At 37.2% G+C, this 27,229-nt stretch overlaps 1 protein-coding gene and 1 long non-coding RNA gene across 2 annotated transcripts; one reads left to right on the top strand and one right to left on the bottom strand.

The window, feature by feature from the left end:
* The first annotated feature begins 508 nt into the window (after nucleotides 1–508).
* On the top strand, nucleotides 509–24,638 carry col1a1b (collagen, type I, alpha 1b). The gene is given in 52 exon segments (XM_048170045.1): nucleotides 509–717; nucleotides 1,937–2,125; nucleotides 2,666–2,703; nucleotides 2,999–3,025; nucleotides 3,486–3,590; nucleotides 4,136–4,201; nucleotides 4,501–4,545; nucleotides 4,720–4,773; nucleotides 4,893–4,913; nucleotides 4,915–4,947; nucleotides 5,071–5,124; nucleotides 5,345–5,398; nucleotides 6,220–6,273; nucleotides 6,424–6,468; nucleotides 6,561–6,614; nucleotides 7,031–7,075; nucleotides 7,369–7,422; nucleotides 8,072–8,170; nucleotides 8,769–8,813; nucleotides 8,917–9,015; nucleotides 9,742–9,795; nucleotides 9,881–9,988; nucleotides 10,081–10,134; nucleotides 11,157–11,255; nucleotides 11,340–11,393; nucleotides 11,501–11,599; nucleotides 12,437–12,490; nucleotides 12,666–12,719; nucleotides 12,810–12,863; nucleotides 13,011–13,064; nucleotides 13,259–13,303; nucleotides 13,959–14,057; nucleotides 14,145–14,252; nucleotides 15,284–15,391; nucleotides 15,612–15,665; nucleotides 16,087–16,140; nucleotides 16,235–16,342; nucleotides 16,429–16,482; nucleotides 17,008–17,061; nucleotides 17,383–17,544; nucleotides 17,953–18,060; nucleotides 18,392–18,499; nucleotides 18,623–18,676; nucleotides 19,062–19,169; nucleotides 19,898–19,951; nucleotides 20,044–20,151; nucleotides 20,283–20,336; nucleotides 20,769–20,876; nucleotides 21,017–21,293; nucleotides 21,414–21,604; nucleotides 22,088–22,330; nucleotides 23,284–24,638. Coding segments are annotated over 52 exon segments (4,353 nt in total). The 5' UTR covers nucleotides 509–635; the 3' UTR covers nucleotides 23,431–24,638.
* On the bottom strand, nucleotides 23,626–26,047 carry LOC125255085. The gene is made up of 2 exons (XR_007181829.1): nucleotides 25,145–26,047; nucleotides 23,626–24,791 (listed from the first exon to the last, which is right to left on the bottom strand). It is a non-coding gene; the product is annotated as an uncharacterized LOC125255085 (long non-coding RNA).
* Nucleotides 26,048–27,229: the final 1,182 nt, after the last annotated feature.

The following is a 27,229-nucleotide window of genomic DNA, read 5'->3' as shown; positions in this document are numbered from 1 at the left end:
CATTTTTGAACATTTATAAAAAGAATAAACCCTACTTTCTTCCTCCACAACATCTTAAATGTTCCTCAAACCCTCATCTCGTTCAAATTCAGCTCATTGCATCACCATCATATAAAGAAACTGCAGAATATGATCGTCATTTGGCAACTAAAATGAATGCTTATCAGTAAAAAAAAAAAAACATGAACTGATCACATCCACTATAAGAGGGGTCCAACTTGTCCAAGTCGAAATGAAACTGCTGAACCTATAGACATCCTGAGATTCAGAGAAGACGATTTGATTCCTTTTATCTTTTTAAGCACGATATCCAGAATCCCTGACACACTTCTCCATGTTTCAAAATGTCCACGTTGTAATGAGGACTCCGAATAGTTTGACATGTTTTAAGGCGGCCCTTAGTCTTGGCTGAAGGAGGGACTCGCTTTGACTTGAACATGTAGCAGATATCTTGCGCACTCAGCACCTCCCCAAAACTTTGGCATATAAAAGCCAGGGTCAAACATTTGTTTAGGCAGTAGGGAGTTTCTTCTGGGGTCTGGATTGGAGTTACACAGACCGGACCCTACGTGTATGACTGAGGACAAAACAGGATTCCCCTTGCCTCAAAGAGTCTACATGTCTAATATTTAGACATGTTCAGCTTTGTGGATATCCGGTTAGGGCTGCTGCTCGGCGCAGTGGTCCTTGTGGTGAGAGGACAAGGAGAGGATGATAGTGAGTATATGATTTTTACTCCTGCTTTTTGCAAAGATGCTTGACAGAAGAGATTGGAGAACTCAAGAGGGGAATTTTCAGCTTTCTTGTTGCAAGTGACCTGCAATCTAAAACTTCTTGGGAATGTCTTGAGGAGGAAATAAAAACTACCTTTTTATTCTCACCAACATTTTTTTATCTTCTAAAAAATGTAATTTTTCCATCTTGCCGCACGCGGAATTGTGTTCCTTCCTCGAGCGCTTGTTTGCTGCGCGCGTGCAGTTACATGTTCAGCGCGGGTGCGCGCGCGTGCGCGCTATGTGATGTCCTCAAGCGAAGGATGCGCTGAAGGAAAAACTCGACACGGATGAGAGAGGGACATTTAATGTCATGTATCCTCTCATTCTTACGCCTGTTTGTATTCTGTCATGCTTTTTATCGATCGATAACGGGATCTAACCGCTTATCTCTGGATTACACTGTCTTGTGATAGACTAGGTGCACCCGTCACTCGTGAAATAGTCGTTTTGACAGTTTTAGCCTACATAGCAGCTAAAGTTTAACAATAGAAATACGATTCAGCGTTTTAGAATGACAAAGGAAAGTTTTATTTGATTTGGGAAAACCTCTGGTTTTTACTTCATCAGTTGCGGGGCGTGACGCTGCTTTTGCAGGACTTTGGCGCCACCAAGCGGTGGATTTTAATACTGCACAGGTCTGAAACACGATGAGGGGGATGCAGGCCTATCCTCCATACCATCATCATTGTGCACCACGCCCCATTAGACCAATTTTAGCTTCATTTACTTCATTTTTTTAAATGAAAACAATTAATAAATAATAAATATGGCATGACACTAGCTCTGTATACTTGATCGTAATGTTTAGTTTGGAGACGCTGCATATGCATATCTTGTGCTTTTGGATTATAAATGCCATGTTTGTTCTCTTGAAAGTAACACAGAAGTCTGTGATGTCAGAAAACATTTAAATTGAAGTTTAAATGAAACTACTTCTTTTTTGTAACTGGTCACTTTGATTTCAAGGGAAAGCCAACGTTTAGTTTAGCTACATATTTGGCAAAAGTTAAGGAATTTCAGTGCCCTTAATTTTTTAAAATAAAATGTTGAAATGGTTGTGGACCCCCTGGACCTGTCGGCCCCTCAAATCATTCCCAACGTTCAATCGCTGACATGGTAATGTGATTCACTGTGCTAATTCATAGCTGTTGTCCTTACAGTCTCATTCGGTAGCTGCACATTGGATGGTCAGAATTACAACGACAAGGATGTATGGAAACCTGAGCCCTGCCAAATCTGCGTCTGTGACAGCGGGACCATCATGTGCGATGAGGTGATCTGCGAGGATACATCAGACTGTCCCAATCCAGAGATTCCCGATGGAGAATGCTGCCCCGTCTGCCTCGACGGTACACTCAACACCTTTGCCCAGTCACACGCACCTTGCGGTCATGCTAGCTCTGTCGCCCTCAAGTGTGCAAACACTTAACCACATGATCTGGGAAATATTTTTCATTGGCCTGTCATCATGTCTGAGACCTGTGGAGTGCAAACACATCACTGGATTCTCTCTCACCACTGATGCTTTTACATGGGATTAAGGATGTTTTTGCTTGTAGTTTTTATTGCCATTTGGCTAATTATACTTTTTAAACACTGAAACATGATTTTTCTTTTCTCTGAACAGTACACAATGCATACTATGACGTGATCAATTGTTCAGCACATACATATATATATACATATACATACTATATATATATATATATATATATATATATATATATATAAAACTACCAATCTCTTCAAAGGAAGAAATAATGTTTGTTAATCTTATTAATGAAAGTATCCATATTTCTGAGATTCTAGATCAGTCCTCTGAGCTTTATCTTTACTTGAGTTGATTAAGGTGGCACAGTTCTGAAATATATTTATATTTTATTCCATAGATGGATATGTTACAGATCCTCCTCCAGATGTTGGACCGGTTAGTGAGAATTTATTCAAATTTTTTATCATGCACCTCATTCACACACACACACACACACACACACACACACACACACGCACACACACACACATGTGTATATATATATATATATATATATATATATATATATAATTTAGTTTGACTTTTGTCACACCATATATATATGCACATCAATATGTTATATTTACACAAATATATATATATATGCATGTATATATGCACATCTCTATGTTATATTTACACAAAACACCAATATAACGTGTCATAACATTTCTAATTTTTCCATTTTTAGGGTCCCGTCGGTCCTAACGGAGACCCAGTGAGTAGATTATATCATTATAATAATGTATTTATATGTATATTGTTTGAATGACCCAGGTTAGACGAGTAAAACTAAAAATAATAGACCAATAGCACATTTGTTTTCAAGAGTACAAAGCCTTAATGAGACAAAAAGTTTGTATTGATGGGAAAATCTGTTGCAAATGAAAAGAATTGGTGCTATTTATGGAGCATTTGAGGCTTTAAACCTGCTGACCTCTACTTGGCCTACTGACCTTTGACCTCCATAACATGAAAGCTGCAGATTAAGCATTTGTTTGGTGTTACTCATTACCATTTCAGTTTTTATATGATATTTTATATGCATTATGTACAGTTTTTGTTCGAGACAGGTCATCTGTAGGGAAAAGATTAAATGGATGATCATGTGTAACATTCATCACAGCCGCACTGAACTAAGAGTTGTCTGATGTGTCATTGCTCTGTTTGTTTCTCAGGGTCCTCCAGGGCCTCCTGGCAGAGATGGTACTCCCGGAGAGAACGGACTCCCTGGACCTCCTGGTCCTCCTGGTCTTCCTGGAAACCTTGACCTCGGCGGCGGAGTAAGCGACTCAATTTTGACCTTGTAAAACTGTGACTCTGCTTTGGTTGAGTCAGCATCCGTGATGATTAAGTTTGAGACAATCTTTCCAGGTTGGCCTGTATTCAAAAACATAAATCTTGTTGTGATCTTCTGCTCGTTTTGGCATTCAAAAAATATTAATAAATAAAATAAATAATATGCTTTTAAAAGTTTTAAAGAAAAACAAGAAGCTTCTGTAGTTCAGTACCAACTGTGTGAACAGCTCCCATCATGCTCACTATTGAGAATTCTGGAATAAACGCACACGATGTGCTCTATAAAAGCAAAATAGCTGTGTGTTTTAAGGGTTTGACATGGCTGAGGTATTTGTGACACATCACATAGGTGATTTTATAGCATTTACAATGAGTATTAGCTAATAGTCTGACATTAAAAGAAAACCGTCCTTTAGTAAATGATGAAATGAAGATAATCACAGGAGCACAAATCTTAAATTTACATAATGAAACCAACAAAAATGTACTCAGCAAACCCTCTCTCATGCATTCTCCTTGTTCCCTACAGTCTTTCCTTTCCCAGATGGCTTATGGCAGTGAGAAATCCAGCGGCCCTGCTGTTCCCGGACCACCAGTACGTCAGCTTCTCTTTTCCGACTCTTTCCCTCACACAGAATAGACCATTCAGACAAAATCGATCATTTGTAATCTGCTCTCAGTGATCCCTCACTTTTACACCGTCTCATTGACTTTCAGCACTTTTGTGTACATCTCATTTATCATAATTCACGTTTATTATGTATATACCTGCATTATATCTGTAATTGACTACCCTACTTTCTAGATAGCACTATTAGGTTGCTGCTTTCAAAGGAGTTTCAATAACTACAGTATTTTCTATCTCTATTTAACATTTTGTTTTCTCTCTTCTAGGGCCCCATGGGTCCCCGTGGCCCCCCTGGACAAGCAGGTTCACCTGTAAGTCTATTTCTAGTGTTATACTACAAAATGATGTTGTTTTGTTAGAACAAATAAATCAACCGGTCTGTCCTGAGTATTGTCAGTAAACCGGACTCTAAACCTCATGTGGCATATTATCCATCCAGTATCTCTTGTCTGATATATAACTGTATTTGTGTGTATTTTTAACAGGGCCCTCAGGGATTCACTGGCCCCCCAGGCGAGCCTGGTGAGCCTGGTGCTCCTGTGAGTATCTGTGCTTCAGTTTTACTGACGCTACTTCATAGAGCTCTTCACATTTTACAAAACATGAGTATTTTACCAGCAGCTTGTGAACACTATTCTTCTGCTGTTGTTGCCTGCAGGGTCCAATGGGTTCTCGCGGTTCCTCCCGGTCCTCCTGGAAAGAGTGGAGAGGATGTGAGTTTTCTATTTTCTCACTCCAATCACCTCTGAATCAGACGAGCCAAACTCAAATAATACAGCACAGGCCTTTAAGTGTCGTTTCAATCCCTTCATTATCTCTCTTCTGCTCTTCCTCAGGGTGAAGCTGGCAAAGCAGGTCGCCCTGGTGAGCGTGGAGCCGCTGGGCCTCAGGTGCTCACACATGCTTTCCTCATTGATACACACAGATATATTGCAGACATACAACAGTCAACTTATGAAGTGTTATACTGGAGTATGAGAAGACATGATGCTTGCTCACTGAAATGAGAACATAATAAATGCTCATTATTTTTTACTAGGTCAAATAATCAAACCGGATTGGAAAGAGATTCAAACTCATCATGATTATATTCTCTTGCTTATTTCACAGGGTGCTCGTGGATTCCCAGGAACCCCTGGACTCCCCGGCATCAAGGGACACAGAGTGAGTATGACCCTACCTTTTGATTGTAATTTTAAATTATTTAATTATTTATTCATGTTTATGAATAATTACACTAATTACTAGTTTAATTACTAGTTTTAAATGATGAATTATATGTTTATATATATATATATATATATATATATATATATATATATATATATATATATATATATATACACACACACACATTTTATTACATATTATGTTTTAATTAATTAATTAATTAATTAATATTGTGTTTATTGTACAATATTGCTTGAAATAAATAAATAAATATGTACACACAAACGTTTGCATTTATTACATTTTAACTAATTATGAATTATATATAGGCATATATATATATATATATATATATATATGCTTATTCTCTATTTATTAATATTGTGTTTTTTGTACAATACTGCTTGAAAACAAAATATTTATATAGTTTGTGAGTGTATATATAGATTTATAGATATAGATATATATATAGATATATAGATATAGATTTGCATTTTATTAAACTGCATTCTTGTTTATGACCTTATATTGTATATTTTTCATTTTTTTGTACAATACTGCTTAAAATATAACAAATATATAATTTGTTTAAAAAAATATATATTATTTTTTTTTATATTATTACATTTCATATTTTTCTTAATTATTATATATATTTTTTAATTTTCTGTTTTATTACATATTACATCTTTTTATCTGTTTATTCATTAATATTGGCCACAATATTTGTTTTTCACTTTTGTGTGCAATACTGTTTGCAATATATATTTATATATATTCATTAGTAATGTAATGTTTTCTATTGTCTCTTACAGGGTTTCCCTGGTCTAGATGGAGCTAAGGGAGACGCTGGTATTGCTGGACCCAAGGTGAGATGTTTATTTCATTTGTATCCTCTTTTAATTTCTCATCTATGCAGATGTCAGATTTGGTCTGTGAACATGCACACTAATTTGACTTTACAGATGTACCGATATAGTATTGGTTCTGTGTTGATTGTGTCTTCTCTCTGATTGCAGGGAGAGGCTGGTGCTCCTGGTGAGAATGGTACTCCTGGAGCCATGGTGAGTGATTCTACATGGGATTAAAGTCCATGAAAAGTTCCTTGAAATGGTGCCATTCTTCTCACATTTCCTCTTCCATCTACTTCTTTCAGGGTGCTCGTGGTCTGCCCGGTGAGAGAGGTCGCCCTGGTCCCCCTGGTCCTTCTGTAAGTGTCACATCCAATCATTATTGTCTCTGTGGAGTAGAGACTAAAAAAATATTATTTTTAAAATCAGTTTTTATACTGAACCATCAGCAGAGTATTACATCTACTGTTGTATACAGACCTCCAATATACCATTCAGCTTATAAAATGAAACTCAACTTATTAATTCACCATGAGCAACCATTTATAAATCTCAAAATGAGTCTAAGTCTAAGATAATCAAAACGAATTGAATTTTATATGCTACTCGTTCTGCTACTCCTATTAAATGCTCTCAGGTGTACAGTTGTTGTTGATCCAAGAATCACTGACTTGTTCAAAAGACAAAATCTTAAGGCAGGGTTCAAGGCCATCATTCAGTGTCATTATTGGTTCATAAAGATGGACGATTGTAATCTTTTATCTGTTTTCTGCAGGGTGCTCGCGGTAATGATGGCAACACTGGCGCTGCCGGACCTCCCGTAAGTCTCTTAAGAGCAATATTCTGGTAATACAGCAGTTATTTACTATAAGAATCTATTCAAGTATCACAATACTCTGTCTTTATTGATACTAAATACAAATTAATGTTCATAGTACTCATAATCAGATGTGAAAATGAAGCAGCTGATTTAGATATAGATGTTAATAATGCTTTAGTTTCTTGTACATGTTGTTACACCTACTACAGTGATCAAAGCAGGAAGTCGTATTAATCATTTTTATGTATTATAATGTGTTTAATGGTCTTATTATTATTTTTCTGCTACATTAGGGACCCACCGGCCCTGCTGGTCCTCCTGGTTTCCCTGGTGGTGCTGGTGCTAAGGTATGGGACCCACTACAAATGATGGCCCACTTTATCATTATAAGTGGTGTACTAACATTTTTATTAATAATTTGATACAATTCGCTTATTGTGTACACACATACATAAATACATACATGCATTCCCTTACCCCTTAAGCCTTAAACCTACCCATACCACCAAATCTGTCCATAAACTTACCCATATGACACCTCAAAAGCAGCAAAATTTTATTTCAGTGTCCTTGTTACATATGTTACTTACTTATAGTAACAACATTAAGTTATGCATAATTGCATGCAACTTACCTAAAAAAAAACCTAATCCTAACCCTAACCCTATAATAAATACAAGTACATATGCAATACAGTATGAACTAAAGAAGTACATTGTACATAATCATTTTTGGCCTAAGTAATGTTTTTATGGTCATGGATTGGTACAGCTGCCAACAGTTGACATGTTCATTAAAGCAAATACATACTATAAGTACTTCCTATAATGTTTAGATTGCAATTGAGTGTTTCTTGATCAATGCATGTACATTATACCATTTAAAATATTTTTTGGGGATAAAAATGTCTACGATATAAACATAAATACCAGTGGGAGTACACTCTCTGAAATAAACTGACAATTCACCATTTTTTTTTTTTTTTTGCTTCTGTAGGGAGAAACTGGCCCTGCTGGAGGTCGTGGTTCAGAGGGACCCCAGGGACCCCGTGGTGAGCCTGGTAACCCTGGACCCGCTGGTGCCGTCGGTCCTGCTGTGAGTATTTACATCACAAAACACCATCTCAAATTACACAACGTATTTGCTGGAAAGATGTTAAATGAACAATATTCCCAAAGAAAATGGCTGTAAAACAGAATAACGCTACGTTTAAATGACAGTGTATTGTGAGAAAGAAGGTAGAAAGGTGATTTTGGAAAAAAAATATGAGATGGGAGGAAATATTAGATGTCAACGCTCTTGCATTGTCTCGCAAATGTTTTGCGTTCCCCTGAGAAACTTTACGTTCGCTCACAGTTCAATCAAATTGAACACAAAGTTTCTGAGGGGAACGCATAACTTAAAAAAAATATATATATTATATCCTCCCATCTCATATTTTTTCCAACAAGATTATGTCCCTTTTAGGGGCTCCGTACAATTAAGATATCAGTGCATAAGTATTATCTTGTATAAAATGTATGAAAAATGCAAAACTGGATAGCCCACCTAAAGCTGAAATTATCTTTAAAACAAAGTGTGATTGGAGTATAATCTAAATAAATTGAAATAATTTAATTTAATGGAGGTGTGGAGATTAAGATGAATATGGTTAGCTTTAACTGTGGATTTCACTTTTGTCCTCACTGCTCAGGGAGGCCCTGGATCTGATGGTGCTCCTGGTGGCAAAGGATCTCCTGTAAGTATTTATCCCACACCAATCTGTCTTTATCTTTATGCTGTTGCTCTCTGTATAGCAATATGAGCGGTTTTAATGATTGATTTGCAATGATGTTTTGTAGGGTGCTGCTGGTATTGCTGGCGCTCCTGGTTTCCCAGGTTCCCGTGGACCAGCTGGACCCCCTGGCCCATCTGGTGCTCCTGGCCCCAAGGGAAACAATGTATGTATACTGCAATTTTATTATGCATGCAAGAAAAGTGTAGTAATGTTTCAGTCCTTTCAGGATGTCATTTTTGCAAACTTTAGTTCTGAAACTGAGATTACAGGAGGTGTGACTTAAGGCTGGATGCACTACATGACTTTTGCACAGATTTGCAGTCTGATCAATAGATGCTATTTTCTGAAATTCTTTATGTATAATGGGTACAGGCTGATTTTTTTTTTAGCTTCAGGCTGTGATGTCATCCAGTCAGAACAGATCAAACATATTTGATGTTTTTGAGTCGACTTTAGAACATGTATTAAAAGGCCAGATTGAAAATATTGATTTCCCAATAATATATACATTTTGATGATCCAATATCGATTCTTAAATCCCAAGAATCGATCTTTCAGTCTATGCTGTTTTCAGATGATGGCTGAACAGAACATTATTTGTAGCACCTCCCATCCAATAAATCGCAATAAGCTTTGTTACTTTTGTTATGAAACAAAATCTCAGCTCAAGGTGATCATCTTTTCCTCTTCACTCTTCAAGTCATGTAGTGTATTCCAGCCTTTAGATGTTAAAGATATGCTGTAGTAGTAATTCAAATATAACACGGTCTGTGATCTTTTCTCCTGTTATATAAATGCACACTAAGTTGATTTGCATACAGAAGAGTCGGAAGAATAAAAGCATGGTGGGCTGAGATCAGATATCTTACGTCTTATACTGTAATTCCAGGGTGATCCAGGTCTCCAAGGCGCTAAGGGAGATGCCGGTCCTAAGGGAGAACCTGTAAGTATCTTTGAAGCATAGATAATTTTCTAATCTTTACAGAAACCTCTCCTGTAATAGTAATAGTTGCTCTTCTCTGTGCTAGGGCCCAGTTGGACCCCAAGGTCTCGCCGGACCTTCTGGTGAGGAAGGAAAGAGAGGAGCTCGTGGTGAGCCTGGTGGTGCAGGACCTGTCGGACCCCCTGGAGCCCGTGTAGGTTAACCTTACCAAAACTGTGACAATTCCATTCTAGCATGCTTTTTTGTTTGTTTGTTTCTCACACTTTGTCTTTTTCATTCAAAAAGGGTGCCCCTGGCAACCGTGGTCTGCCTGGTAGTGATGGAGCACCTGGACCCGGGGTAAGATTATTGACCTCACAAATCAAGGCCGTAAATCTTGTTTCTGAACATTTAGTATTTGTTTTATCTATCTGGTAACCTTAAATGTGCTTTATACTACCGGTCAAAAGTTTGGAATTACTAAGGCTGCATTTATTTGATAAAAAAGAGTAATATTGTGAAATATTATGTTTTCTATTTAAATATATATTGTAAAATGTAAATTATTCCTGTGATAAAAGCTGATTTTTTAGCATCATTACTTCCAGTCTTCAGTGTCACATGATCCTTCAGAAATCATTCCAATAGAATTCTAAAAGAAACATTTCTGATTATTATAAATGTTGAAAATAGTTGTGTAATATTTTTGTGGAAACCATGATATACTACCATTATAAAGCTTGGGGTAAGTAAGATTAAAAATAATAATAATAATAATAATAACATTAATAATAATTTTATTCAACATGGACACATTAAATAGATCAAAACTGATTTCAAGAATCCTAAAAAAGTATCAAAGTTTCCGCAAAAATATTAATACCGTCACAGGAATAAATTACATCTTGAAATATATTAAAATAGAAAACAGTTCTTTGAAATTGTAATATTTCACAATATTATTATTTTTTTCTGTATTTTTTAACAAATAAATGAAGCCTAGGTGAGCATAAGGGACTTAAAACAATAATACATTTTAATGATTCCAAACTTTTGACCAGTAGTGCATGTGGTAACAAACTGATTTTAATTTAGAAATATTATTTAATAGGAATGAAATTACATAAGAGTATGGGTCAGGTTTACATAGTTCTGTTTAGTGTAGGTTAACCCATATATCAACATTCATATCCAAAATTATGTCATCTACTATTAAACTACAGACTATTCTGGGTGTTTTTGAAGGCTTTCATGTATTAAATAACAGCACAGCACTCAATCTAGTCCTGACTGCTCACTGTAATGCGTTGAGAAGGAGCTGTCCAGGGTCCTGCAGAAGATTGCTGTTGCTAAAATACTAAAAGTGGCTATTTAACTTGCAGGGTGCCCCTGGTGAGCGTGGAGCTAATGGACCAATGGGAGCTCAAGGAGCCACTGGAGAGGCTGGTCGCCCAGGAGAGCCAGGATTGCCTGGATCTAAGGTAAGAAGGCTCTTTAATGTTATGTAAAACCATATTAGTAGTATATATAGTCTATATTTTCACCTAACCTGATGCCTGTTGTAGGGTATGACTGGTGCCCCTGGAAGCCCTGGACCTGACGGCAAAGCTGGACCTTCTGTAAGCTGAATATATATCATTTGGAGCTATGATTTTATTTGTATGCAATATAAGACTCATATGAGACACTCAATTTTGTATTAAAGTAATGTTTAATTAACCCGTAGGGTGTACCTGGACAAGATGGCCGACCCGGACCCCCAGGACCTGCTGGATCTCGTGGTGCACCTGGTGTGATGGGATTCCCTGGTCCCAAAGGAACTGATGTAAGTTACTGCGGTAAATGCATGAATTATATAGGGTGAATACAGGTTCAGTGGGACACTTCTTGCCATTGAGATGACTGGGAAAATGTGTCCTAATCAACCTGAATTCACCCAATTTAAAACCTCCTCTAAACACACATGATCAAAACTTTGCTGAAAAACAGGTTGCACACAATCTATTACATGCCTTCTGTCGTCTGATTGATAGTTTAAACTTTTTTTTAAATTTACTGATAAAACATTTTCTGGACTGAAAAACCATGTTAAAATGTGAATCAAATAAGATCATCAGGCTTTTGAGGAAGGTTTATTTGTTCTTCTCTCAATCATCATTGAATTGCATTGCATTACTTGTTTTAAAACTACCGAGCTTTGATCATAAAACTAAGCATTTGAATATCATCTTAATATAACATTACTGAGAGATATGGATTGAAGACTGATATTTATATGCATTTTACATAAGTAGTCTGTTACTGTTACATGTTTTTCTTACTTTTTGGGCATATAAATAATCAGCACCTGCACCAAACTTCATATTTTTGCTCAGTTTGGGCCTCTGAATTAAACTGAGCTCCTTTTTTTTTCTCCTCAAGTGTGAGCTTCATATTCTTACTATATAAGCCATAAAAGCCTGATGTATAAATATAATTCTCAACAAAAAGACATATGCAAAAAATTTAGTTTAGTTTTTTTTTTATGTATTTTGTCTTCCATTTCTAAAAAATAAATTTTTCTGACTATTATTTGGTATGTCAGATTCACATGGCTTATTTCTTAATCTCTTGCACAAAACTGCTTACTGACATTTTTAATACATTGATTTATTCCTCTTAGGGTGAGGCTGGTAAGCCCGGTGAGAGAGGTGTTGCTGGACCCCCTGGTGCTTTGGTACGTACTGAATCACAGATTTGTAATGATTTCTGAGCTTTATGCAGCCTTAAGCATTGCTTTAAACACTTAGCCAAGTCGCTTTGGTAAACTCTTAAAAAACAGGGTAAGCTGACTGAGTCATGTGTGAGTAGGTTCATTATGATGGAGTGTTTGTTTCTGTGTATTTTTATAGGGTGCTCCCGGCAAAGATGGTGATATCGGCGCTCCTGGTGCTCCTGGACCTGCTGTATGTGTGCTTGAACCTCTTAAAGTTGATATGATAAAAAAACAGTTTCTGTTTCTGCTCTAACTTTCTCACTGGTCTGTGTTCTCATAGGGACCATCTGGAGAGAAGGGAGAACAGGGATCCGCTGGTCCTCCCGGTTTCCAGGTATGCATGAACACCCTTGTTATATTTACTTTGAGTGTAATTTAGATGAAAATATGTTTACTGGTCAGACTGTTAAGATTAGTAGCTAATAATCATTGGTTTAGTTGCTTGATTGAACTTAAGCAATCCATGTTTATTCTCTTAAAGGGTCTGCCAGGTGCACAGGGTGCCACTGGAGAGACTGGCAAACCTGGTGATCAGGTACGTGTGGTCGCTTGGACATAATTGTGTTAGCTCAAAGAGTTATGTATTTCATGTTATGCATTGTTCTACTTTAAGTTACAGTAATTAAACAAATTGATCCTACGCAATCATGTTATAAGAAGCATATTGATTATAAAGAAGTTGAGTTCTTTTTTTGTTCGGTGTTATTAATTATGTTCACTGTTCAACAGGGCGCTCCTGGTGAAGGTGGTCCTCCTGGTCCTTCTGGTCCAAGAGTGAGTATTTCTTTCTTAATAATAAAAAAAAAAAAAACCCTGCAGATATCCTTCATCTCGATCAATCCTTAATACTCACTCAAGCTCCATTGCACCTATTAAACTATAAACATAATAATCTGACTTCTACTTTTACCTTATTTTCACTATTATTACTATCATGCTTACACTGCAAAAAAAAAAAATAAATAATTCTCTTAGTATCAGAATTATTGTATTTTTTTTTTTTTTTTCCAGTAAAAATATCTTCACATCCATGTCCATGGGTAAATTTAGTAGGGAACCTTTAAAGATCATACTAAATATTCAATTGATTGCATGAATTGTGTGATTTGATTTTTAAAAAATGGTCTTCCATTTTTGGTCTTATATCAACTGAACATCTTAATTCAACCACACCCAAATTATACATCTATTATAGTCGAATTAGTTTTCCAATTAATTAAAAGGTCTGTTATTTTTTGTGTGAGATGAGTTATAGTTTAATGTTTTTTCACTCGTTTGAATTATAAATCTTAGTAAATGTATTTTTAATGCTTTTCTAACAGTCATTTGTTTCCCCTTTTCCCACTTACCTCACTGCTCTAGTATTCCTTTTCTGTTAGTCAGCTGGGATGAAATACAGCAGAATGATGTTTCTAAATGTCTCGCGCAGGGCGACAGAGGTTTCCCTGGTGAGCGTGGTGCTCCTGGACCTGCTGGCTCTACCGGTCCCCGTGGAGCCCCTGGTTCTCCTGGTAACGACGGTGCTAAGGTAAGACTCCCAATTCGAACGAATTATGACTCAGAATTGTGATATTTGAGAAATGATCTAATTCTCTCTGTGTTTGTGTGTGTTTAGGGAGAGCCTGGTGCTGCTGGAGCCCCTGGTGGTGTTGGTCCTGCTGGACTGCAGGGAATGCCAGGAGAGCGTGGTGCTGGAGGAATGCCTGGAGCCAGAGGAGACAGAGTAAGATTCATAACAGTCCACATTTAAAGTGCATTTAAAGATTCTGCCATCAAATATTTTTGTATATTTTGTATTTTTGTATATATTTTGTATATTTTTGTATTTCAAGTATACCCTTGTGAAAAAGAAGTACAATTTAGCATACTTTTAAAAAGAGTACCTATATACTTAAGTGTGAACTGAATGTAATGTTTTCAGGTTTGCATGTTATTTGCAATTAAGTAAATGTATTGTAGTTTAAATTTATTTTAATTGCAGTTAGTTAAACTTAAGTGTACTTTTTTGACCCACTTATGTAGGACTTAGAAATGTCTTAAAATGTAATTTCATTATTACTTCTATTGTCTCACACGCATTTATGATCAACTAAAATATATACTTTAATGTAATTTCTATTAAAACCTGTATGTCATGTATTTAGATATATGCAATTGCACATTTTTAGTGAAGTTGTGATTTAGAACATTTAAAACATGGTGAATTCAAGTTCATTGGGACACTTTTTGCCATTGAGATGATTAGGAAAAAGTGTCCCAATCAACCTGAATTCACCCTATATTAACTTTAAGTGTAATATTAAGTTAAAACTATAATCAAGTACTTTACTTGTTTTGGACAACATTTTAAAATAGGTGTACTTTAAAGCAAGACAAAAGATTATTAAAATATAATGACTTAAAATATACTTTAAAGTAATACTTTTACAGTAATTTGGCAATGTTACATAGTACACTACTTAAAAGTGTACTTAAGTGTGTTAAAAACTCATGAAAGTGTACTCTCTTTAAGTGACCTTATATGTTATTAATATTATATTATATGCAAATACATTTTTAAAAAATATATACTTTTTAAGATTTGAAGCGCACTACAAGTGCATATTAAATACAATTAAGCACACTTTTTTTTTTTTTAGAAGGGTAGTGACTTGTTACCAAATCGAAGTTATACTGACAGCAACTGGACAGTGTAGTGTTGTTGATGATGTCACATCCTGCTGTATGTTCACAACAGTTGTCCTTCCTCTTTAGGGTGATGGTGGTCCCAAGGGCCCTGATGGGGCTCCTGGCAAGGATGGTCTGCGTGGTATGACCGGCCCTATTGGACCTTCTGGACCCAGTGGTGCTCCTGGTGAGAAGGTAAAGACATATGAAACATTTATTCGATAATTAGCATTGATAGATTTATATTCCTATCGTAAAGCTTACATTTTCTCATTTTCTTTGACATAAAAATGTTGCTTTTGCCTTAGTACTGATCAATTTTATGTAGCATTTACAGACTTAATTACTGTTGTCACTAAAAGAATTACAATAAAGCAGCTTTGTATATGATTGTCCTCTCGTGGTTGTGTTATAGGGAGAGCCTGGTGCTGTTGGACCTCCAGGACTGACTGGCCCTCGTGGTTCCCCTGTAAGTTATCAGGATGCTATCGAAAACCTCATGAAACATGGACATAAACACCAAAAAATAATGCACACACAATTTATGATCAGCATAAGAGTGCACCAGTGCTCTTTATCTGCTGTTATTTCTAAGGCCTCTAAATCATCAACATGATCGAAACTTTTTGCTCGAAAAACCTGTTGCACACAATCTTTTACATATCTTCTGTCATCTGATTGATAGTTTTTAATAAGTAAAGGCCTTTCAGCATAATTCTAAAACTAGCATCTCATCATTATTAAAGGATATAGAGTGACAGCTGATATTTATATGCATTTTATGCAATTATTTTTTATATGTCAGGCTTTACATGATTGCATTTGAATTATACAGTTTGTGAGTGATTTATTGCAAGTCACTGATACGATTTTGTCTCGTATCTTCCCAGGGTGAGCGTGGTGAGGTCGGTGCCCCTGGACCTGCTGGTTTTGCTGGACCTCCTGTAAGTATAACAATCTCATCCTACATTTGTCAATCACTTTGTACCATGTGATATTTAATATCACTGAGCTTAACTGTCTCTATTGTGAATACAGGGTGCCAACGGACAACCTGGTGCTAAGGGAGCTACTGGTGACAGCGGACCCAAGGGAGATGCTGGAGCTCCTGGACCTTCTGGACCCGTCGGACCCTCTGGCCCTCAGGTATTTAACGTTAACAGTTTTCTGTTCTACTTAAATAGATGAATTTCCTATATAATATGCTTATCATTGTTTGTTGTTTTTGACAGGGACCTGCTGGTGCTACTGGACCTAAGGGTGCTCGTGGTGGTGCTGGACCTCCTGTAAGTTTAAATACTATCAGTCATTTATTACAAAATAGAAATTAGTCACAATTCAAAGCCATGACCATATTATACTTTTTTTTTTTTACTGTAAGTGTTATCAGTTATTTATTTTCAGTTTTAGTTATTTTATTACATTAGGTTAAACTGGATGAAAATGAGAAATGCTGCTTTGGCGACTAGCTCAAAATTAAATATGTTTTTTTATATTTTAATTTATTTAAATTCAATTCCATTTTATTGTAATTGCATAAAATACAACAAATCCTCATGGTGCATCCACACATAACAGCACAACAGCAGTTAACATTCATTTCATTTCAAGTAATATTTTTTTTATGGTTTTAGTTAATATTTTTTAGAGGCTATTTATTGAGACCTTAAAACATTTTACCAATTAAGCATATGTGGGAAAAAAATAAGTTCACAAAGGTAGTATCATGTAGTTCGTCATTTAACCCCTAACATGCTTTTCTGTGGAATGAAAAATTTAAAATTGGTTTGATATTTTGTTGTTTTTAATAGGGTGCTACTGGTTTCCCTGGTGCTGCTGGTAGAGTCGGACCTCCAGGTCCTGCTGTAAGTATTGTTTATTCTAAACAAGGTCTAAACCAGGCTTTTCCAACCTGGGCTTTGTGGGAAATTAAAAATAATTTTATAATAAAATTAAAATATTAAATGATTTATTTGCATGTTATGTGACCATTAACTGACATTAGAGAACCGTGAACATGTGAATGTGTTGTTAAATTATTGAAATATTAACTTAAAGTAAATATTTTAGGCCAAAAGAGGTTCTGCTGACAAAAATGCTTGGGAATCCCTGGTCTAAACAAATACTTATTACAAGCTTTTCTTTAGCTGACTCAAAACTTTTAATTTCATTGCATATCTTCTCAGGGTGCTGCTGGACCCCCTGGCCCAACTGGTGCTGCCGGTAAAGAAGGACAGAGAGGTGCCCGTGGTGAGAAGGGACCTGCTGGTCGCCCTGGAGAGGCTGGTGCTGCTGGACCCCCAGGACCCTCTGGAGAGAGGGGTAGCGTTGGTCCCGATGGTCCTGCTGTAAGTAGTCATAGTTTCAAACATAAGCCGCTTGTCCACCATTGCTTAACCGTTCCATTCCGTGCCGATCCTGCACCAGTTGGTGTGGATATTCTTTAATTTTTCGGTTAGCCGACCGTGCTGAGAATTCCAGGCCGAGAACAGTTTGTAATCGTGCCGTACTGATCCAAGCTCAAGTGGAAATATAACTGGAACCATTCGGCCTGATGGTGAAAAAGCAGCTATAGTTACACCACAGCTCTACAGAAGACAATGGTGTCGTTACCAAGCTAAAGATTCAGTTCAATCAAAACAGTGTCAGTGTTGCAGAGTCCATCAATTCTGAAACAAATTCAAATCAAGGCAGCTTTACAGAAGACAATATTGTCATTATCCAGCTCAATTTAGTTCTTATCCCATGGTCTTTAGGGTCCCGCTGGTTCTCCTGGACCTCCTGGTGTTATTGGATCCCGTGGTATTGTTGGTCTTCCTGGACAGAGAGGAGAGAGAGGTTTCTCCGGTATCCCTGGACCTTCTGTAAGTTCTTAAACAACAGATTTTATTTATAGATCCCAATGTTTTGAAAAATATAAAGTCAACATAAAATCTAAATGGACCCTGTTTACTTTGATGTGCATTCCTGGTCATATTGCTTTAATAAAAAACATGTTTGTCTGCATAATTTTTCAGCAAATTCTTCATCCAAGCCCAAACTTTTCTCCTCATTCTCATGTGAAAATATTCTATTTTACTCTGAAATACGACACAATGTTGAAGTAAACTGGGTTGCAAATGCATTTTGACTGCAGTAAACTTTTGCTTTAGTTGCCATCCTTCATAATATCCATTCAACTACCCATCACCTCAGGGAGAGCCAGGAAAGCAGGGACCCTCTGGGCCTGTTGGTGAGCGTGGACCCCCTGGACCAATGGGTCCTCCTGGACTGGGTGGAGCTCCTGGTGAGGCTGGACGTGAGGTGAGCAAACTTGATTGATCTCAAGACTTATGTTAATCCAAATTTTGTCTGGTCAGACAACAAAAGTGCCACATTCTGTGCCGTGTGATGGAGTTATTTTCATTATGTCATTCATCTCTGCAGGGTAATCCTGGACATGATGGTGCTCCTGGTCGTGATGGTCCACCCGGACCAAAGGTAAGCGCAATCACACGTTCTTACTTAGGCATCCTATCCAATCAAGGCATTCTATAGATATATAAAAATATTTTAGTTATCTGAATTATGTATAATTGCATCTTAACTACCAACCTATAAACCTAACCATACCCATATCCCAACCTCAGTAGGAGCAAAATACATTTTTGACTTGAGAACATTGTATTAGACACCTAATAAAAACTGGTTAATGGTTACAGGGTTATATACAGTCATTATCACCCTACTATCACCCTATCTGGGTTTGTTTATTATCCCTTACGAAATAAATGAATGCATTTAATTTGTACATAAATTATGTAATATGTAATTGGTGCTTCCTGTTTAAAAGAACAGTTTTGTAAAATTCCCGTGTTTGCTGTAGGGAGACCGTGGTGAGTCTGGAAACCCTGGTCCTCCTGGCGCCCCCGGTGCTCCTGGAGCCCCTGGCCCCATGGGTCCATCCGGAAAGACTGGTGATCGTGGAGAGGCTGTAAGTTTTTATATGCCAGAATTGTTTCTGAAAATTTATCAGAATCATTTTATTTTTAAACATGTACACCTAAATGATATGCACGTAATGCATCCATGCCAAAATGATAGTTTTTATTATTATTTTGAATTAGATTTTATTTTAATATTTTCTATTTTCATTTTTACAGTTTTAGTACTTTTGGGGTGTGTTTTTGTCATTATTATTATTATTATTATTATTATTATTATTTAAATATATCTGAATATAACTGCAGTTATTTTAGTACTATAACTTAATCTGAATGAAAATGAGAAATCTTGCTTTAACTGAAATAAAATAAAATTTTAATGTTGCTAATGTTTTTTTTATTTCAAGTAATGAAAATGTTTTTATGGTTTTTGTTTTAGTTAACAATAATAACCCTGCACTGATAACACAGTAACACTTTACAATAAGGTTTCATTAGTTAACATTAGTTAATGAACTGACATGAACAACTGTATTTTTATTAACTAACATTAACAAAGATTAACAAATACAGTAACAAATGTATTGCTCATTGTTAGTTCATGTTAGCTAATACATTAACTGATGTTAACAAATGAGAGCTTATTGTAAAGTGTAACCGGTAACATAAAAAAAAAACGTCTGTCATAAGGATTATATAACATTATGCTGAATTATCTCATGCCATGATTGTGGATGTTCAACATTGTTCTTTTCTTCTCTCTCTCACTTCTTTCCAGGGTCCTGCTGGTTCTGCTGGTCCTGCCGGTCCTGCTGGTGTTCGTGGTAGCCAGGTATGAATTTCTCGTTTGTATCAGTTATTCAACTTGTAGTTTTTTTCAGTCATTCGGCACCAGTCTGATCATTCTCATCTCTCTACCTGCAGGGTCCAGCTGGTCCACGTGGAGACAAGGGTGAGGCTGGTGAGGCTGGAGAGAGAGGCATGAAGGGACACCGTGGCTTCTCTGGAATGGCTGGAGTTCCTGGACCTCCTGTAAGTCAGCATAACATCACAGTTACCAATCAATCTGAACAATCTTTTTGCAAATTCAGACATTTGAAGTTGATTTCTCAAGTTAGAGTGAAAATTGACCCTTATATTTGATGCTTTCTGAACGTTTTTAGGGAGCTCCTGGTGACCAAGGACCTGCTGGACCCAATGGCCCTGCTGGACCTCGTGTAAGTACATCACATATGATGGATTTTATATGACTTAAATAATAGTCAAGACACGTTTATTTTTATAACGCACAATACAGATTGTTTTAATGTAGCCTCACAGAAATGAACAGGCCAATTAAGAATAGCCCAAATCTTTCTCCAAATATTAAAACTCAACATATGCCATTACCATCACTAAAAATACACATTACAGTCGCTGTTATGCGTTATACTTAATTTCAATTACAAAATAGTAGCCTAGTTATCATAAACAGTCAGTTTTCATAAAAAAGCACCTTAAAAGTAGTTCATACTACGTATTCCAAGTCTTCTGAAGCCATATGATAGTGTTTTGTTCTGAAAACATTGCTCTGAAATGATAAATCACAGGACAAGCTTCTGCATGCAAACATTGTAATACTCCAAACGGTTTCCATCTGGATCTCATAGGGACCTGCTGGTTCCAATGGAGCTGCTGGTAAGGATGGCATGAATGGTATTCCTGGACCTGTTGGACCTCCTGGACCCCGTGGTCGCAGTGGAGAAATGGGACCTGCTGTAAGTCTGATATCATCACAATTTTACTGCTAAATTGTCTCTTTCAAGCTTTTTAGTGGTCTCTGTTTTAGTGTAGACTTCAACAGATCTAAATAACATCCAATTGGATGTACTCATGTGACATTTTCTCTCTTAACTAGGGTGCTCCTGGTCTTCCTGGACCTCCAGGTCCTCCTGGACCTTCTGGCATTGGTGAGCCCTTCCTTCCCATGCCACAGGGTGAGAAGGGTCCAGATCCTCTGCGTGGAGGCTACAGAGCTGATGATGCCAGCGTTCGCGACCGCGATGCTGAGGTTGACACCACCCTGAAATCTCTGAGCCAGAAGATTGAGAACATCCGTAGCCCCGAAGGAACCCAGGGCAACCCTGCCCGCATGTGCCGTGACATCAGGATGTGCCATCCTGAATGGAAGAGCGGTAAGCATGGATTTGCTTTAAGCCAGTTCCAGCATCCTGCTGTAAATCAACTTCAGATGTAGTGTACTTATCGTCAGTTTCGAAGCTCTTGAAATGACTTAAATCTGTTTTTCCTGCAAGGTTCCTACTGGGTGGACCCCAACCAGGGCTCTCCTCTGGATGCCATCAAGGTCTTCTGCAACATGGAGACTGGCGAGACCTGCGTCAACCCATCTCAGACCACCATTCCCATGAAGAACTGGTACACTAGCAAGAACATCAGAGAGAAGAAGCATGTTTGGTTCGGAGAGTCCATGCCCAATGGCTTCCAGGTACGTCAAGACCTATAGGATATACAGAGACACAGTCTGGGGAAAGACCAAATTCATTACATTGTTTAAAATATATTTTATATTTAAAATACATTTTTATGTGCACATTTATAGGATTTTATTCAGGCCGAAACCAGCAAGCAAATCAAACAAACAATAAATTAAAAAAAAATAATAATTACAAAAAATGTTTTATGAATTTTATTAAAATTTTGATTTGTTACAAATTTGATTCTTGGCTCAAATAGTGCAGAATTTGAAAAATTTATTTTCTGCATTATTTCTAAGATATGAATCTAATAATAAAATTTCTGAAATTTTGAAATTGAAATATTGTACAAATTATAAGATTTTCATCTTCCACTCAAGTGCAAGATGCTCTCTATATCAAAAATCCAAAACAGATTTCACTAGTGGTCTCAAAATATGTCACGATCTTCTGATGAACACAGGAAGTAACGTTCTGTTGTGTCCTCTATGTAGTTCCAGTATGGCAGCGATGGCTCTGATCCAGAGGATGTTAATATTCAGCTGACCTTCATGCGCCTGATGTCCAACGAGGCTACTCAGAACATCACCTACCACTGCAAGAACAGCATCGCCTACATGGACGAGGCCACAGGCAACCTGAAGAAGGCTCTGCTCCTGCAGGGCTCCAACGACATCGAGATCAGGGCGGAGGGCAACAGCCGCTTTACATACAGAGTCAGCGAGGATGGCTGCACGGTGAGCACCCCATCATCTCTGCTGTTGCTTTTTCTTTTGCTCCCATATTTGTGTCTCTTTCCTTACTCATAATGTTAACTTAAATAGAGCACTGCAGGATGACATGTTTTGCAGGCCGATTTACTAATTCGTTCCCTCGATTTGCTAAATCGTGCGCACAACTTGCTATTTTGTTCCCTCGATTTGCTAAATCACGTGCATAATTTACTATTTTGTTCCCTCGATTTGTTAAATCACATGCTTAATTTGCAATTTCGTTCCCTCGATTTATTAAAACATGCGCATAATTTACTATTACGTTCCCTCAATTTGTTAAATCACGTGCATAATTTGCTATTTCATTCCCTCTATTTTTAAATCACGTGCATAATTTGCTGTTTCGTTCCCTCGATTTGCTAAATCATGCGCATAATTTACTATTTCGTTCCCTTGATTTGTTAAATCGTGCGCACAACTTGCTATTTCGTTCCCTCGATTTGCTAAATCGTGCGCACAATTTACTATTTCGTTCCCTCGATTTGCTAAATCGTGCGCACAATTTACTATTTCGTTCCCTCGATTTGCTCCGTTCCCTCGATTTGCTAAATCGTGCGCACAATTTACTATTTCGTTCCCTCGATTTGCTAAATCATGTGCACAATTTACTATTTCGTTCCCTCGATTTGCTAAATCGTGCGCACAATTTACTATTTCGTTCCCTCGATTTACTAAATCGTGCACACAATTTACTATTTCTTTCCCTCGATTTACTAAAGTGTGTGCATGACTATTTCGTTCCCTCGATTTGTTATATTGTGCACACAACTTGCTATTTTCGTATAATGTCCACTTGTTAGACAAGTAAAAGAAATATAAAAATCACAAGGGGGTTTTACTGAGGTATTTTATGTCGTAGAATAAAATGTGACGATACCACAGACCTTATTTGTCCTTTTTTTGTTTGTTTTCCACAGTCACACACTGGCACATGGGGCAAGACAGTCATTGACTATAAGACAACGAAAACATCTCGTCTGCCAATCATTGATATCGCTCCTATGGACATTGGTGCTCCCGATCAGGAATTCGGCGTAGAAGTTGGCCCAGTCTGCTTCTTGTAAAAAGAAAAATCTGGACATGACTTTGCTGTTTTTTTTCTAGCAGTCATCTTCAAATCTTTTCCTGTTCATTAAAAAAAAAGCCCGAACTCTTATTCGGCTGCAATCGGTCCATGTGCTTAAACCTGAATCCTTGAAGACGGTGCTTGTTGTGATTCCCATCTTGAGAAACATTCTTAAAACAAAATCGAGGACCACTACATCAGCCAGCATCACAATCATGGACACTTAGTGAGAATCCTTTGCGTCAGCTGACAACAAGAAAGTAATATATACTTGTAAAACGCCCCACCCCCTGGAGTCCAAAGAAAAACTACCACCTAGTGACTTTTTTTGACCACTGCAAAAGGACAATGAAAAACAAGCAAATGCTAATGTACCATTCTCTGGTGTTGAATAAATATGACAAACGACAGCCAAGTGTCTTGTTCCTTCTAACCGAAAGTGAGGAAAAACTCAAAACGTCACACAGGGAACAGAGTTAGGTGGTACTACGTCATCTTGATATAAAGGCTACCTCAGGACAAAAAAGTGCATGTAAGGAGATTTTGGGGGAAACAAGGGCAGTTTTTTATTCAAGCAAAATAAACGAATTAGTAACAGGTATTAAAGGTGCTACTTCCTCTCCAGGTCCTGTCTGTGGTGTGTTTGTATTTGAGAGAAAACAAACTCATTCATTTTTATACTGTCACTTACACTTGCAGGGCCTTTTTGGTGCTAAATGTCAACAGAATGTCTTGATGTCAATGTGATGCAATTGCTCTTATCAAAGTGTCAGCGGAAGAGGACAATAAAACAGCTGGATAGGTTGGTTACTGTAGATTTGCACTTAATCTGATATGGGTTAAGTGGATGGACTGATTGCCAGTTCGTCTCATTTCCAATTCCCCCTTCCTTAAGTTTCTAGAGAAGTCTTATATTTGTCTGTACATGCCGCTCCCCCCGTTTCCAGATTTTATTTCTACTCTCAAAATGCAATGCACATCTCTTTTCTATTTTATTTTTTTGTTTGTTTTTTTCGTTTGTTTGATTTGTTTTCAGTGAAAGGTTTCTTATAAAAACTGAAATGAGGCGGCAAAAAGAAAAACACAGAAGAAATAAACCCTCCAATGGTTCCAACAAAGGATCTGTACTTATTTTGTACATGTATAGTATTTCAAGATGTTTTTAATTATTTTGGATGTTGAAATAAAGCATGTTTATGTGGTCAACTGGATGCTGGATATGTTATCTTCTTGCCATGGCCTCAGCGCCTTTCTCTAAGCATGAATTAAACAAACTACAATGCTTTCACTCAACTACCTTAATTTCTACTTTATTTCCAGGGGTTGTGCTTGGGATGCATGTTGATAATGGGTAGGGAACTGTCAAAAAAAAAAAAAAAAAAAAAACGTTTTACTGTTCATAATCAAAACAAAAAATGCCCAATATTGGCAATCAAAATATTAATGAATTTATACACCTCTCTTTTTGTACAAAAGTACAATAGTTCCTAAATGTACATTTAAATACTCAACAAGAAGGCACATTTCCAAAAACAATCGAGTGAGGCCCCTTGTCGAATATTTTTGCATTACAGTCTGGCAAAATGTTTGGATCCTAGTCAAACTAAAAATTCACTTTTCCACTCCCGCTGACCTGATACATCATAACTGGGCCTCACACAAGGTGTTTCAAATATTTAAACAGCGACACGTGTTGTAAGTATGATTCTCACCTCTATGTGTAACTTTAAAGATTCAGTAGCTCTACCAAAGATTTTACAATGATGGTGCACTCATTTATTGATGGGAGAGAGTGCAACACAATATGGCGGAATAAGTAGGTTATGACTGCACATGCGCATTGGCTGATCCAGTCTGAAAAATGCATTTTTTTTTTTTTTATGGTCGTGATTTGAGCATTTATGAGACTGTTGTCAGATATCATTGGTGATTTCAAATATAAAATTTAATTGTAAGCTTGGTGAAGAGCTTTGGAGAATTTGATGTTTCCCCATTCAAAGAGATAGGAGCTGTATTTGCATGACTGAAATAGTGTTTCAAATATGGCCGCCGAGTGAAATGACTTGCCTTAAAGTGACTTTGAATGTCGTAGTACTTTTCCATAAAATAGTGTTTTAATTATATACGGTGCGGGTCGCCCCCCTCAATGTATTTCGCTATGTTGAATGACATGATCCGAGTTTCACTAAACGTCATGGAGAATCCTCATGCTCATTGGCTGCCGTCTCTGTAGCTACTACTGGATAACGAATATAACGTCTGAAGCCGGAAGGCAGGTAAGTAAATTAATAATTGTGCCTAAAACTCACTATTATCTGTGTGATTTACATAAAGTCAACAATGATTTCGCTGATCCACGTCGATAGATGGCAGTGCAGCGTCGACTCAACACCGTAGCTATTGGTTTAAGCACAGAAAGAAGAACGCACTTTTAAAGGGTTAATTCACCCAAAAATGAAAATAATGTCATTAATCACTCACCTTCATGCCGTACCACACCCCTAAGACTTCCGTTCATCTTCGGAACACAAATTAAGATACTTTTGTTGAAATCCGATGGCTCACTGTTAGCCAGCAATGACATTTCCTCTCTCAAGATCCATTAATGAACTAAAAACATATTTAAATCAGTTCATGTGAGTACAGTGGTTCAATATTAATATTATAAAGCAACGAGAATATTTTTGGTGCGCCAAAAAAACAAAATAACGACTTATTTAGCGATGGCCGATTTCAAAACACTGCTGCAGGAAGATTCAGAGCGTTATGAGTCTTTTGTGTCGAATCAGCGGTTCGGAGCGCCAAAGTCACATGATTTCAGCAGTTTGGCGGTTTGACGCGCGATCCGAATCATGATTCGACACGGACCCTGCGTTCCATTCAGAAGGGCTCATCCCTATGCCCTAATCCCTTCAAAGGGTTTACCCTCCGGAGTGAGAGCTTCGAAGGGATGAAGGGTGAAGGGATCAAAAAAACTCTTCTTTTGGAATGCACTTCTGCGTCATCTTAACGAGACAATCAAGGAGGAGTAACTTAGATTGTGCAAGCTGCGCCCTTTATTTAACGTTAGTTTATTTATTTATTTATTTTAGGTTTAGCGCATGTAGGCTATATTGTATTTATGTATTTTAAACATTTGAATGGACTGATAAAGGGAGCTGTAAAGTATTTTTGTTGAAGTAGAAAGTCGTTTTGACCATAATAATGTACCAAATCTAACTCATATAAATATTAGGCTACAGTAGTACAGAAAAATATTATATATTTAAAATATGTATAAAATATTATACATACCTTTATAGTTAATCGAACTCTGAGCCTCCTGTACCCATTCTGTGACGTCAAACTTCCCTGTGCAAAGGATCATGGGGGCCCGAAGTGTCCATCAGTTGTTCCCTTCGAAATCCTTAATTCCGAAGGGCCCTTTGAAGTGGCCAGTTTTGAGCACTTCGGTTTGGAACGACCCTTCAATATGGCGGCCATGATTATTTTCACTCCGAAGTGCCCTTCGGAGGGCGATATATCCCGTTTGGAACGCACTGACTGATTCATAATGCTCCGAAGCTTCCTGAAGCAGTGTTTTGAAATCGCCCATCACTATAAAAGTCATTATTTTGTATTTTTGGTGCACCAAAAATATTCTCGTCTCTTTATAATATTAATATTGAACCACTGTACTCACATGAACCGATTTAAATATGTTTTTAGTACATTAATGGATCTTGAGAGAGGAAATGTCATTGCTGGCTATGGAGGCCTCACTGAGCCATCGGATTTCAACAAAAATATCTTAATTT

Source organism: Megalobrama amblycephala, linkage group LG20 (assembly GCF_018812025.1).
Source record: "Megalobrama amblycephala isolate DHTTF-2021 linkage group LG20, ASM1881202v1, whole genome shotgun sequence".
Taxonomy (NCBI): Eukaryota; Metazoa; Chordata; class Actinopteri; order Cypriniformes; family Xenocyprididae; genus Megalobrama; species Megalobrama amblycephala.
Note: the sequence above shows the minus strand (reverse complement) of the source record. Positions and strands in the feature narration are given on the sequence as shown.